At 31.6% G+C, this 15,677-nt stretch overlaps 1 protein-coding gene across 4 annotated transcripts in view; it reads left to right on the top strand.

The window, feature by feature from the left end:
- Positions 1–15,677, top strand: part of LOC140052708 (netrin receptor UNC5C-like) — a 135,688-nt gene that overhangs the window by 93,579 nt on the left and 26,432 nt on the right. For all 4 annotated transcript variants that reach the window (XM_072098393.1, XM_072098395.1, XM_072098397.1 and 1 more), the window contains 4 exons: positions 1,213–1,431; positions 4,047–4,160; positions 5,991–6,266; positions 13,644–13,811. In XM_072098393.1, coding sequence (XP_071954494.1) covers positions 1,213–1,431; positions 4,047–4,160; positions 5,991–6,266; positions 13,644–13,811 — 777 coding nt within the window. The remainder of the gene's footprint in view (positions 1–1,212; positions 1,432–4,046; positions 4,161–5,990; positions 6,267–13,643; positions 13,812–15,677) is intronic.

Below are 15,677 nucleotides of genomic sequence, written 5' to 3'. Positions count from 1 at the left end.
GATAGAAAATTAATTTGACTCAATTACAGCATAGTCACAAACATCTTATTTATCATAAATAATCAATTTGTCGGTATTAAAATTGAAGTATAATGAAAATTTATTAAATCATAACTTTTAATAAATAATAATTAAAAGGCATATAATTTATGATCTACAGTATTCATAAATAATAGCTGCCATATTTGTCTTCGTTAAAAGTAAAAGGTTGAACGAAATTAATGTTCTCTATATTGGTTTTAGAATGCAGCCTAACATGACATCATGACTCTGATACCTAGGCCCTTCGGCGAATATAGGCTTGGATGCCTAGGCCCATCGGCAAAGGCTTTCAGCGATACTAGATGTCTCCTTAATCATTCAATTTGATAGTGTTGATTTCAGCTGTTTTACGATGTGTGTGTGTGTGTGTCTATAACAAATATTTTATTTTTCCAGTAATTTATTGTAAATTTACATTCAATAAAGTTTAGAATAATAATTACACTACATAAAAGTTCTACATAGAATCAAGTAAATGAAATGGTACTCTACGAGATTAATATTGAAGTTTACAAAAAAATACAATATTCTGTAAGCTTTCTTCTTTTGCCCAAAATTACACATAAATATGTTAAATATAAGCACTATAAAATACAATTAGACTTAACTTAATTGTTTAGAAAAACTATAGAATATACCTAATCATTATCAGTATCATTTTATATGTTTACCTGATCAAAGTTAACAGTATAACCTGTCCCTGACTTTATATACCAAACATAACGAAATGTACAGAGAAGATGGCATTCATTTTTACCAAACATTGTTAAGGTTGTATCCTTGAACTTTAAAATACTGAAGCCTTTTGTTAGGATATCACTCCATTAAACCTAACCCTTACTATTAAAACAATGTTTTAAGCAAATCATAAACATAATTCCTTATTCAAAGCAATGCAAGCTTGACCAAGTCAAATGCTGAAAGATGTAGAGCCATCAAGTTGCCTATGAAAACATACAGTTTTCAAAATGGTGATTGGTTAGAATACCAACTGTTGAAATGGTCAGAGACAAGGAGGACAGGCTGTTATTACAGATTTCTTGTTTTTTCTGGTACTCGAATTGATAGTGCACCATGTTAACCTTCCATTTGATACATGTGTAAAAGCTAATAATTGTATTTTTATAGTAATTTCATTTAATAAAAATATTCAATTTTTCTATTTTTCAGTAACACCAACAGTAGTAGCCACGCCCCCGAAACCAGTTTTTACGCAGCAACCCCAAGATGTTTTTATAGTAAAGAACAAGCCAGGAAGAATTGAATGTAAAGCTACTCCTACACACGAAATATTAATAAAATGTAATGGTGTTTTTGTGTCGCGTAATGATATACACACTATGACAACATTTGATGAGTCGTCCGAACAAATTCAACATGTAGGCCTTGGTAAGGATAACAAGATTATTTACTTCTTATTTATGATTGTTAGCTTGCTTATAGTAATTATGGTGATGGATTTGTTTAAATGTCCCATTGTAAATATTTGTGTTCATTTTCCTCATCAGAACTTGGATCATTATCATTATCAGCCTTTACATTTTAATATCATCATTTCTCACTATCATTTATTACCATCATTATCAACTATTAACATATTTACTTGAATAATCAGAATCATCATTATCATCACCTTTATCATCATTATCGTTACATCATCTTTACTATCATCTTGAATATTATCATTTTCAATTAATATAAACACAGTCCTATATCATGATTTGTAAATAATCTCTTTGTATTTTGCTCAAAATTGAACATACTTCAAAGCTTTATTTTGCATACATATAGCCCTTAAGCCTTTCATCTTGATTTAATCACATACACAACCTGCAATTAGTAAATTACTTTCTGTTATAAATGTGACGTAAAGTTCAAACTCTTGAATTCTGGCATGTGTCCAACTAAAATTGTATTTTTAAAACACGAGAAGAATAGAAAACTTGTGTTACTTTTTGTTTTCTCTGAGATTGGTTGATTAAAGATTAATGAATAAACAATTCTGATTAGATTGTATAAATCTGATCTATAAAAGTGATTGATTTAAATCTTTTTTCCCAGATTTTCTATTTCTACTATATTTTCTAAACATATGTACTTGTTGATTTAATGGAAAAGTATATTTGTTTCATGACTTTTATTTATGGGTTTTATTATAATTGTATTGATTACTACATGTTCAGTTAAAAATTGACAAATACCAACAAATCTACATAAATAATAAAACCTTTTTGAGTTAAAAGTCAATAACTTTTCATTAGTTTAGTAACTATTTTATACAGACTTCCTTTGCTATATTATCTAGTCAAATCATGATTTCAAAGCTTTTAAACATGATACCCAGTAGTTTTACCTACTACAAAGTAGTCATAAATTCTACGGATTTTTCTATATTATTATTTCGGATTCTTATCGGACATGCTTTAGAAAATGCTTACGGAAGTCTTAAAATCTAAATCGTTTTATTACTAAGGCTTTCTGTTATAAATACAAATAAGGGTAATCTAACCCTACTGGCTAATGTGGATGTGATCACTTTAAGGTGTTTAAGTGAACCCAATCTTTATTCAAAATCTTTAACCTATATTAATTCAACATTTTTAGAGTATTTTATACAAAAATATCTTACAAGGTTTATCGCAAATACCTTGATTTTGCAAGAAACGTCATTGCACAATGCATGATGGGAAGGTTTTGGGAACAATAGCGCCACCATATAATACAAATTATTCTGGTGGTGGCGCTATTGCTCCAAAACCCTTCCTATTATGCATTGCTCACGCAATTTGCAATAAACCTTATTAATCCATGATTCTTTAAAATCACTTCTCCCTAAAGCTCTGTCTACACTATCAAACTTTATGTGACAAAAAAATGTAATGTGTCCATATGGACATGATTATCACTACCATACTTGGGCATATCACCACCATATTTGAGCACATCACACTTTTTTTTTGTCAAACTAGTTTGTAGTGTAGACAGAGCTTTATAATACACTCTTGGCGTTAATATTTATTTGGTAAAATGTATATACGATAATAAGGATAAAGTTACTGATCAATCAGGAAAAATAAGTTGACCTTTAAAAATGGGAAACTTCCGTCTTTATCAACACTCGCTATGTTGGTTATTTACGTTGATGTGGTCGCTGTTAAATATTAAATACTAGTAGTATTAATTGCTTAATATGTCAGTGTCAGTGACAATTATTTTAACATGAGATCTATTTACTTTAATGATAAATAGAATCTTAATTGAGGAAGACTAACATCTTTACAACATCTCCACCACATCTCCCTCCCTCCCTAATAATAATATTAATATAAACTTATTTTTCACCAGAAAGATATGCTCATGGCACACTGACATAGCAATGCAAATGAAATTACAAATCCAGCCATTTGATCTTATCACGCCCTCTATAATTTTAGATAAGTTGTGATTAAATATTCTTAACACATATTTTACACATGCTCTTCTTGATCGGCCAGAAGAACATTTGAGACCATTAATCTTAACACGTGTAGCTGTGTGCAGATATTTCCTGCTCTTAGCAGCCTATAAATGTCAGAAAATTCAGCTAATTGTTTGAAATTCATTCCTAAGCATCTTGCAAGATTCTCTTTAATGTTCCAATTTTATCCAATGTGTTAAAAGAAGAATGTCAGTTTGTTTGTGTGTTATCAAAATCAGTAAAGATTAATATTGAAACTTTTATAGCTTGACCTTTTCATAGCACCTCTAATGCTCCATTTAGTCGGAAGTGTTAACATACACATTACCGATTCTCTCCTATAAAGAGATAAATAATAGCTTATTTTGGATATGTCTGGTGCCAATTTGATTCCTTGGCCTCTCTCTAAAATTCTCTAGAAGCAATTCCATCCACAGAAAACATAATTTTGTCACAAAGTCTTTTCTTTACATTTTTGGCAGTTTGTATGAATTTGATAAATTAAAGTTAGCCATCAAAGAGTTTTAAACTTTATTGTTTCTTTCAGATATAGAAAAAGCTGTTGTGGAAGCACAATTTCAAGATTATTGGTGCCAATGTGTAGCACTAGGTACTGGAAATATTGAAGTTGAAAGCAGAAAAGCATTTATACAAGTTGCTTGTAAGTACAGTCTTAATGAATACATATTTTCATAACACTCGGCTGAGATTTTTTAGATAATATATTTAAATACAGTACAGAGAATCAACTGCCTATTGACATGTATGCAGACATTACCAAACCAGGCTTACATATCCTATAAAAATGCTTGTGGATTTCAATATTCTATAAACATACCATATATTTCTAATGTACACTTTAAACATCGATTAAAGTTGAATCTTCTTTCAAATTATGCCTATGATTTTTTTTATCACTTCGATTAAATATTTTCAATATTTAAGTTGATTTATTTTCTTTATTACACTATTTTTTGGTTGGTACAGAATGTCTCGACAGAGACCTAAAATTAAAACACATCGATTAACAATTACACCACTTTTTGCTGATAAACAATGTCTATAAAGGATATAAAGTATAATATTTTTAATGAAAGGGATACACTATGATATAAATAAACGAATGCTTGTTGAATTAGCAGTTTAAACATTGCTCAAAGAAATTTCCTAGATTTTATGTTTGATTATCGTTCATTTAACGAACAACATGTCAACTACGCTGAGTCGCTCTATAGGATTTTTACAAAACTTGAGACCTTAATGGTGACATTTACCCACTTCATGTCTGTTTTATTATGTCACATATACTGAATGATCAATACTGTATGTATATCATATCCTAGTGTTATCAGGTGTCTTTACTGAATTCTAAACTAAACCTATCAAATAAGAAAAACTGTAATAAATATAAAATATTTTACATAATGTTGCTAAAATTGTGTATACTTGCTATATAATTTAGCAAAACATATAAATCACCATTTGTATTTAAAAACATTTTTTAAATCAAAAATTATTTTGAATTTCTTAATTGTAAGATAAATCATGAATGATTCCACCAAACTTTTTTGAGTTAAAATAACAAGAAATGTAGTACTAAGCATAGCATAAAGATATTTTTATTTTAAAATATTTCTGAATTAAAACTGTGTATAGGAACATTACATTTCTTCCATCCCTTCCCCTCTCAAAATTAGGATGGTGGTAACAATTCGATATATTCTATAACAGCTATTATGCTAAATCAAATTAAGTCTTCGGCAAAATACACGATGCCAAATCTCTAGATCATTTATGTTGTTCTTAGGGTACAAACCCATATTTACAAATGTTCTCATACAATCTAAGTATTCCAATCATAAATAAATAATCTAGTAAACATCTTGACAGATTCAATATGGTTTTCAATATCTTTTAATTTAGGCATGGTCATTTATCCATATCATGACAAACCATCCAAATTAAAAATCTTGTAGTTGTTATTTATTGCATTCTTTAACGTATTACATGATTCATTGATGTTTGATTTTGAACTTGGACCCTAATGAAATTAAGCAAATGGAACTGTAAGCTTACGAGTTATTACACAATTTTGATAATTTACCTTTTTCAAGTTTAGTCATTAATCTCTTACATTCCAATATTTTTTCTTTTCTGTCAAAACTTATTTCATAATTTTTTTTTTTTTTATAGTACTGTATTGTTGTTATTTATGTTAATTTTATAATAGTCCATCAGCTAATCTCGTTTGATCTCTGTGTGACAAAAAAGTGTAATGTCAAGGAAGGGAATTGCTGAAAGTGTTTTGAGCAGCTCAAAGAAACACCATCACCATTCTACTGGTTATGTGGAGAAATATATAGTACATCAAACATGTGTGATCTTACTGGAAGAGTTATGTTTAAAAAAAGTACAGTTTTAAGTTTTATCAATCTTTTAATTTAATAGTTGTTATGTGTTGTAAAATAATCATTTTTCTATAATATTTTAGATTTACGTCGGCCATTCGTGGCTGAGCCCGACGATAAAATTTTGCGAGTGGAGGATCATGGACAGCTTTTTTGTACGCCACCAGATGGTGTCCCAACGCCAGAGGTTTATTGGGAAAAGGATGGAGAAGTTATTGTCAGTGGTGTCCACTACATACTCCGATCAGATGGCCTTATCATTAATCATGCTGCACCAGAAAACACTGGTAACTACACATGCGTGGCCAAGAATGTGGCGGCTAAGAGGACCAGTGAAACTGCAAGTGTTACTGTTTATGGTAAATATTTCTGTTTATAAATCTTTCTAAATTTTCCAAAATAAACAATCTAATGAAATAGATTGGCTTTCATTGGCTATTTTTTAACAAAGTGACTAATTTTTTATTTTTCTAGTGTTTCATTGTAATTGTGGTGTTATAAAGTCTGAATATTATTTCCTTTTGTGTTTTTCAAATAATACTTGTCTCCATTGAAAGAGAAATTTGTCTCCTGTCGTCTTTCCTAAAGTATTCAGGAAAACAATAAAAACAAAATAACAATACTGTACTTGATTGTCATGTGTGTTCTTTTAGATATCTGCACTATGGAATATTTGATTGGATCATATAATTGTTGTGATTTTCTTTGTTTCTTTTTAATATTTTTTGTAATTGAAAGATCGAAGTGCTTGGAAAAGTCTTGTAATCGCCTGCTCCGCAGCCGAAGGATAGGTAGATAGATAGATAGATAGTGTTATGAACAATATCAGAACAGAAATATTTATAAAATGTAGGAAAATTTGGTTTGGCTCATTCTAAGAAGGAATGTCCTTATTTCTATTTTCTTTTAGGAAGAACATAAATAAACTAATTTAACAGACATCTTTAATAATTCTTATTGTAAATATCTAAACCTAAAAACAAAAGCTTTTTTTTTGTGGTTTCTGAATTTATAACTTGTTTGCTTTGTCCTTCTCAGTTTCAACTTTCTTGGCAACTTCAGAAACATGTTTAATTTAACTGACATTAAAAGAAGGTCAGGTATTGTACAGGTTGCTAGACATGAAACATATTGTCATTTCTTATAAATAAGCCTCTAAATTTTAAATAACACCCACATTACCAAAATGTAATTTAAAAATCTGGTTAAATGCATTCCTTATCATCTAAATTGCCATCCTTGTCTATTACAAGTCTTGAAACTCCCTTAAGACAGTTATTCAATACCAAAATATGATCTGGAAAAATATAAAATATCTTCTCTATATTTTATGAGAAATATGTAAGTTATGGCTGTGGTTAATTGTGAACACTTTTAGGTTACATTTTCCTCTATTTTGATCTATTGGACATTTTTTTCTTGTACCATTAAATGGTAAGATAATTTATATAATCTGGCTTCTAAACAAGATATGTGTGTAAATTATGACTAGAGTGTGAACTTAGAACCTTACATTTGTATAGTATCCTGTCAATATATATTTTACCAAAAAGGTTAAATAAATTAAAGTATTATAATAGGATATCTAAAGTTTAAAGCAGATGCTTATTTTATTTTAAACATGTTTTCAGTTTATGCCATGATTACTAGTGATCTGGATTTTATAAGCATTAAATTAGCTAAATATTTAATAAAGCGTGGTTCCCACTAGCGACACAACGCAAGGACGTAACGCAACGCAAATGATTTGACCAATCACAAGCGATGGCTTATTCGCTTGTGATTGCTAACTGTCTATAACTTTGCTTGTCATTGGTTAAAACGCTTGCGTTGCGTTTACGTCCTTGCGTTACATTCTAGTGGGAACCAAGCTTAAAGTTTAATTTTAATTTTCTTTTTTCATCTGTTTCTGACGTGGAAGGAAAGCGCTTTCACATTTTGGTTTGCTTTGCACCATTTACTAATCAAACTGTTTTACATGCAAATGTACTGTAGAATGTCACTTGTGATTAGACAAATTACATTTGTTACGCATACGTCTTTGCGTCCTTGTGTGAACTAAGCTTTAAGATGTGGTGTTTAGTTTTTCTGCAGATTGCCAAGATTTTGTTAAAAGATAGTGCAAAGCTTGATACTGTATAGTTGATAGTTTATGGCAAACTAGTAGCACCAAATCATACAAACAATTACAGTGTATGACTTGATTAATAATGGTAATTCGTCTTTTCCCGTTGATTGAAAATATTGTCTGAAATGCCTTCCTTACTCTTATTATTATTATACCAAACCCAGATATAGGATGTATAAATAAACTATAAGGTTAATGTCTGATTGATCTATGGCATTCATCTTTTCTCCTGTCTATCTAATGAAGTCCGTTGGTTTAATGGTGGATCATAATTAGACACACCTGAAGGTTCAACCTATTCAAGCAAGACGTTTATTATAAACCCCAAATTGTAATTTCAGGATAATTTGAATTCTGATGAGGTTTTTCAACTCCTGTCTATTTTCAGGAATATTTTATATCATAATCAAACTTAATGGTTAGTCTATCCAAGGAAGCAGATTAGGTAGCTTGCTTAATTCCTTAAATTAAAAATTTGAGATTTAATGGTAAATTTATTTATTAAAATAGCAATGAGTGTCTATTTATTTTCAGGAATATTTTATATCATAATCAAACTTAATGGTTAGTCTATCAAAGGAAGCAGATTAGGTAGCTTGCTTAATCCCTTAAATTAAATATTTGAGATTTAATGGTAAATTTATTTATTAAAATAGCAATGAGTTTCAGGCATGTTCAGGGCAATGTTCCAATTATCTCATCCTTCAAAGGGACTTAATGTTGGTACATTTGTTCATTTGATAAAAAATAGTATAGGGCCTACAATTAGGATTGAGAGAATTGTTGTAAGGGTAACATTGAGCCTTAATATATTATTTTGATTTATAAGGTATTTTGAATTAATTGAGGTACATATCCAACTTCAAATTCCACATAGACCAAAATATGATAAATAAATATGGATTATTCATAGGTATTTTCACTAGAGATTTAAATGCAAGTCATAACATTTTGACAATCTAGTTCGTAAATTTATTAGCAGAGAAATATACTTTTATAACTATTGAATTACCAGATAATATTATGGATTTTATATACCCTGAGTGCCGTTTGTTAAACTTGTGACTTTCAAACTAAACTATTACACAGAGGAAGTATAACAACAAAAACATTAAAATTATAACTTTTGTAAGCAGAATTGCTGTAAGGAACATCATTGCAATTACCATCTGGGTGATTTACCTGCCCTTCAGCATTCTTATGAAAAAAACATTTTCTTAGATAATTCCTTACAGAAATTGTTTTGAAATGAGTTTTTTTTCCATCAGGTAGATTGATAATGCATCATTTAAGATGAAGTACCTATTTCTAAAAGATGAAAGATCTATGGGAAAGTAATATAAATAGTTTGTTTTGCATTAATATTAGCTTTTGCCTATGGGCTCTGAATACTTTGATGGTAGACTGACTGACTGTTTTAAGAAAAAAATTCTACTTGAAGTTGTATATTTTTATTTCTATTAACGTTTTTCTTTTTGCTGTAGGCTCTACATAATTTTGTGTTTAATAATCGATAATATCTTCAGTTTGAATCATGTTTGAACTGGTATGAAATTATTTCAATCAAAATTGGATTGCTATTATATTTTTTTGTTACATTGTATTAAAAGGGCAATTATACCTTTTAATTTATGTAATTATTTGAAACCAGCAAAGTAGAACAAAGGTGAAAAATAATACCATTTATACATTTCCTTATACCTGCTGTTGTAAAAACAGATCTTTCTCTCCCCCCCCCCCCACCAAAGTAATGTAGCTGTAGTGTGGTGGTTAATGTACTTGCCTTCCAATCTCAGAGTGCAATCTTGACCTAGTGTCAGCTGGGCTGTAACTTATCTCACAAACTTTACTCATCTTTAACCTTAGGGTATGTTCAGACTCACGGAGTTACGGTGGAGTTATGTACGCGGCGTACATATTTTTGTGTCTGAGCCAGTGGCGTTAATAACTCCAGCGGGAGAGGGTAGATTTCATAAGGCTAATCCATTGATGCATCAGTGATTTCAACCTCCGGTCAACGTCAGCCAATGAAAAGACACGACCGCAATTAGCAGCAGTCTATTCGCGCGGTTTTTTTTTTAATAGCAAAACAATATAGCCTATTCCTCGAGCTAGCCTAGATCAACAGCAACATTCGAATTAAAATGAAACGTGTTACATGGAAAAGTACAGAAGTGGCTGATTTGATTTCATTATGGGGCAGCCCTGAATTTATAGACAAGATAGAAATTAGAAATTGGAAAGCTAGCGCCGGCAACAAGATGGCTGTTTTTTAAGAAATTGCATCTAAACTGCAAAATTCTTCCTGACGAAGTTGGCGTCGGCGACATGATTTCACAAAATTAATTAAAATCATACAAATAATGGCAAAGTCATTGTCCGTGTAATAATTATGTTCGAAATTACTATCTTCTGTAAAGATTTGCAAAAAAATCGCGCGTGTCACTCTCAGCTCTGTTGTTGTTATTGTGTGTATGTATCCCATCGGCCGTTTCGCGGTATGACGGAACTTCCGCTTTAAACGCAAGACGTTTGGAATGCTAATCGTTGTGTCTGAACACCTTGACTTTTAATGCCACGGATTACCGTACGCCTTGCGTAGATAACTCCACTGTAACTCCGTGAGTCTGAACATACCCTTAATGTTCGCAAGAGTTGTGTGTTCGCTTTCTAACAGATCCTAAAATATTATAGTTCAATCAAGAATTGTATCAAGTTCTAGATTCCCAATTACAACAAACTATATTCCAATATAAATGCACTTTAAAACATTTTATAGCAGATTCCATGAAGGTATGATCAATACAAAAATATAATACTGTTGTTTATTATGGGTTTTATAGATTCTGACTTTAGCAGAAAGATTTACGATATTCCTCACTTATAGAAAGAAACTGAAATGAATGAATCAATTGTTAACAATTAACAAGAGTACATGTGAATTACAGAAATTCCAACATTAAATTCCTGTATGCTACTTTATTCATTGCAATACCTGTCAGAACCTTTTGCTAATAATACTGAAATTGAGACATTTACATTTCAACAAATATATTAATTTGCACATTATTTTAAACAAAAAAACCCAACTCTGTAGTTATACTTACAACTACTAAATGAACACTGAAGATACCGGTAAACCTATTAATGAATAAGATTAAAGATATCATTCTTTTTTAAAATATTTTTTTAATCTTCTTCTATATATTATTACCAATGATAGTGATACCAAGGAAATACATTCACTATGCTTTTATTAAAATGTGGTAATCCAGCACAAACATAGACGTGACATGATGTTCAATATAAAGTCTTAAACAAGTCTTTGAGAGTGAACTTGTTTTTTGTGATGAGAAAGAATTTTGAACCCAACGTGATTTGAACCTGATCCTTGGATCGGCAGACAAGCCGATCGTAACCACTAAGCTACAACTCTACTTTTCATGGTTTAATTATAAACTGTAGTAGCATTATAGCTTGGTGTTTAACATTTGTGCTTACCAATCCAATGTTCAATAGTTTGTTTTAATGGTAAAAAACTGCAACTGAAAATATTTGTTGAGATGCTGAAATAAACCTTAATTTGTCTTTGTGCAGTAGTGCTGCAAATGACCCAATAACCTATTATTTCTATCCTATTACTCTATTCTAATATGTTATAAAATAGTTCATTGCTAGTCATGACATCAAACATAGCAATGAAAATGTTTGTATCAGGTATGGAAAAAAAAACAGGTAACAGGGGCAAACAGTTGTATCGTTGAAACAACACTAGAAGGAAAGAGAGATTTCTATTTTAGACCCCATTTACACTTCAGCTTTTAGCGAGCCCGAGGCCGGCTCCGAGCCAAAAGTGCACAAGTCTAAACACTCTGGTAACAACCGAGCCGGCCTCGAGCCGGCTCAATTTTGAGCCTAGTCTAGAGTAGGCTTCGGCCCGGCAATTGCAGGCTTCGGGACGGCACTTCGTATAGTGTAAACACTCGTGGTCATAAAATGAACGTTCTGGGTCAACCATAGTTTAAAGTTTACGAAACTTATTGCTGATGAACGGGAATTCTTCATTGAAATTGAATTGGTGAAGATGTACGTCTTTTTTACAAAACAGAAGACATCTTCGATCGATGACAAACAATGCCGTGCAACAAAGCGTAACCAAAAGAAATAACATAGCGTTTTCAGGGGATTTTAGGACACCATGCGGCGCCTATGCTTATACACTGTGGTGTTTTTTTCCATGGCCTTTAAGAAGTGAAAACAAATTTTCAAATTTTTTTCAATCACACAGTTATGTAGGCTAATCTTTAAACAACATTTTACAGTAAAAATTGTGTCCATACGGCTGTCCGTTGAGGAGTTACGAATTAACGGAGTAACTTGTCCTCAGCAAATAGGCTGAAAACGCTATGTTATTTCTGTTGGTTACGCTTCGTTGCACGGCATTGTTTGTCATCTATCGAAAATGTCTTCCATTTCGCGAAAAAGGCGTATTGATCTACTACTATTCTTCAGAAAACGAGAGGCAAACATTAGTAGTAAAGCAATAATACAATTGTTTTGTTCCATATTAAATACCGTTATTTGATTCTTTTTTGCTAAATTTCGATAGGCCTAGGCCTAGTGTAGATCGACAACGTTTAATAATATTAACTTTTTAAGACGGTTGGTGGGCGCACATGAGCGGATATGACGTGAATGTAGCGAAAGCCTATTATCGAGCACTCTTCCGTGAGAGCAAGTGTAAACACAATAGTAATTGGGCCCGAGGCCGGCTTTTTGGGTAAGTGTAAACACATTGCGGGCTAAAAAGAAAGCCAGCGTCGGTGCCGACTTGGGGCCGGCTAAGAAATTGTCGATGAAGTGTAAATGGGTCATAGGCTCAGTGATTTTCACCACAAAAACAAAGGCCTACAAGAAAAATTGTACACTATTCAATACTTAATTTTTTTTCAGACATCCTCATATATTTCTATTAATAGGTTTTAGCCCAGAGCTTCACTGAAGAAATGCCTTTGCTGACACTAAACTTAAATGTATGGCCTGCTAAGGTTTAATACCAACAGTTTAGCTTTGAATTGGAGATTTGAAATAAAATTTAATGTAAACATCTGTTTATGTAAACAGATGTTTAAAGTCATAAATTACAGATTAGCATTTTATTCTATTTATGAACAAATTATTATGTTAATATTGAATATTTACAATTGAATGAGACGGTTTTTAGTAAAGTTTCAAACCGTTTTCTCAGAAGACATGGTTCAAATCAAGTGCTGTTTAATAAAGACATAAAATCAATTTGAGATTTCAAGTTTTATGAACTTATACATAATACATTCAACTGTCCCTATAGACTTTGAAAACCTGAGACTCTCCCAAATCCAGACATTTCTGGATGTCCGAAAAGCTCCCAAATTCTGTTATTTTTTAACCATTAAAAACACATTCAGAATACCAGAATAACCAGACATATTAGGCCAGCCCAACCTTTTTTCTGTTACTAGCACATGCCCTAAAACCTTTGACATTTCATGTACTGTGATGGTCACAGTTTTGTTTCTTATTGTCATTCTTTACTAAATTGCATTTTGTATAAATTAATGTTTTGCAGAAGATGGAGGCTGGAGTGAATGGACGCAGTGGACAAAGTGCAATAGTGAATGCGACGCTGGCATTAAGAGTCGTACTAGGACTTGTACGAATCCTAAACCAGTGAACACAGGAAAAAAATGTGTCGGACAATCTACGGAAACACAAACGTGCACATCGACCTGCTCAGGTAAAACAATTGTCTTTCATTCAGTCACATCCTCGAACCTCCTACATGTTTTCTAAATTTGTATGAACTTTCCGTATGTATATAGGTAAGCTTCATTTTCAGAATTCTGTGACGAACACTGCCAACTTGTGGTAGTAATTGTTGTTGCTAATATGGATTGTAGTGAACTTTATGTACATAGTTCACTGTCATTTAAATAAATAAGAAATACGTTTAAATTGTGCTTAATACATTTATTATATAATTTATAGTTTTATGACAGTTGGTAGTTATTTGCACAAAGAACATTTACGTAAGCTGTGAGATATTGAAATTTGAGTTTTCTGATTTCTAAATTATATCACAAACAGCCACGTCCGTTTCGCAAATTTGAAAGTATCAAGTTCATTGAAATACTGGTGTCCATAGGGTCTGGTTATTCTTTTATGCTCACTGAAACACATTTCCAACATAGGCCTGTCATGTGTTTATCTCTGTCAGTTTGATACACTTCAGAATAGAACAGCAAATCTAGTGCCATGAGCTGACGTAATAAGCAGTGCAACTCATAGCTACATGCTATAATCACTCGTATAGAAAGCTTCCACACATAAAAACCAATTTTGCTCTATAAACTGGATTAACAATAACTGCAAAAAACTATTATGCTAGATGTGACGGAATGTTGCTAATGGTGATAATTGTTGAGTGTTGTCCTCGCGGAAAAGCATATTTTAATGCTTCCGATGTTGCAGCAGAATTTCATTTGATTTTTTATTATTGTTTGAACGTTTAGTACAAAGTTGAACATTGGCTTCAAATTTTGGGTTGAAGTATTTTTGTAGATTTGGAACTAAAGTACTTGTCAAGATGTAATTTCATCACATGATAACATTTTTTTTAAAATATAAAATTCAATGATTTGAATTTTTTTTCCTTTTTTTTTTCGTATTGTTTGATTTTTCATTTTGAAATAAATATTTCAATTGTCCTTAAATGGCAATTATAAGTAGTTAATCTATATTATCTATTAGTAACCATGGTGACTACAATGATGTAAACATAAGTCAGTTAAAGTAAAGAACATAAATCTTAATCCAATAAGCACATCCCAAAATGATGCATCCGCAGATTCTACTCTAAATGGATATTATATCAAACTCTTACCTCAAAGCAGATAACTGAATGTATTAATCTTTTATGTACACAAATTTGTTTATGCTTTTAATGGCAAGTGAAACCGGTTCTAATTGCCTGAATCCAGTGATTTGTGTAAAAGCTGCATTATAAAGCAGCCTAGAACTGTTATAACTATAAAAATTATGCGTGTATCAGGAATTACCTTTGTGGAATTGTGCTTTTAAATGTCTTAAAAACTTAAAGCCCCATTCCCTACGTTTTTTAGATCTAATTTAAGGTCACAAACTATATTTAATGTAAAAATAATACTATATGGTCCTATTGCGATAACTTTTTTTGTCTTTAAACGGTTAAAAATGTGAAAAATAAATCGATTTTAATAATTATAGCGGCCCGCTATAAATCCCAAAATGCATTGCGCGCGGATTGATATTGTTGTTTTTCACCTGTAATTCGCCCACTCTTCGATCGATCGTGAAGCCAAAACAAATGGAAGACTCCTAACTTTTCAGCGAAAATACCGGGTTTTCCCCAATTTGTATCAACGGAGTCTGGCAAAAATAGAAAGATAATTAATGCAGCAACTATACAACGTCAGGCTAGGTATATAGCTAGCGTACGATGTTTGTACATTACCGATGTTTACCAGCTAGGCCTACAAAACTAAGCCTAGCTAGGCTAGGCCTGAGACCGTCCACGAGAGGTCGATCGCCGCGAGCTACTTAGGTAGTGCATTGTTTCTCACTT

This window comes from Antedon mediterranea, chromosome 6 (assembly GCF_964355755.1).
Source record: "Antedon mediterranea chromosome 6, ecAntMedi1.1, whole genome shotgun sequence".
In the NCBI taxonomy this organism is placed as follows: Eukaryota; Metazoa; Echinodermata; class Crinoidea; order Comatulida; family Antedonidae; genus Antedon; species Antedon mediterranea.
Note: the sequence above shows the minus strand (reverse complement) of the source record. Positions and strands in the feature narration are given on the sequence as shown.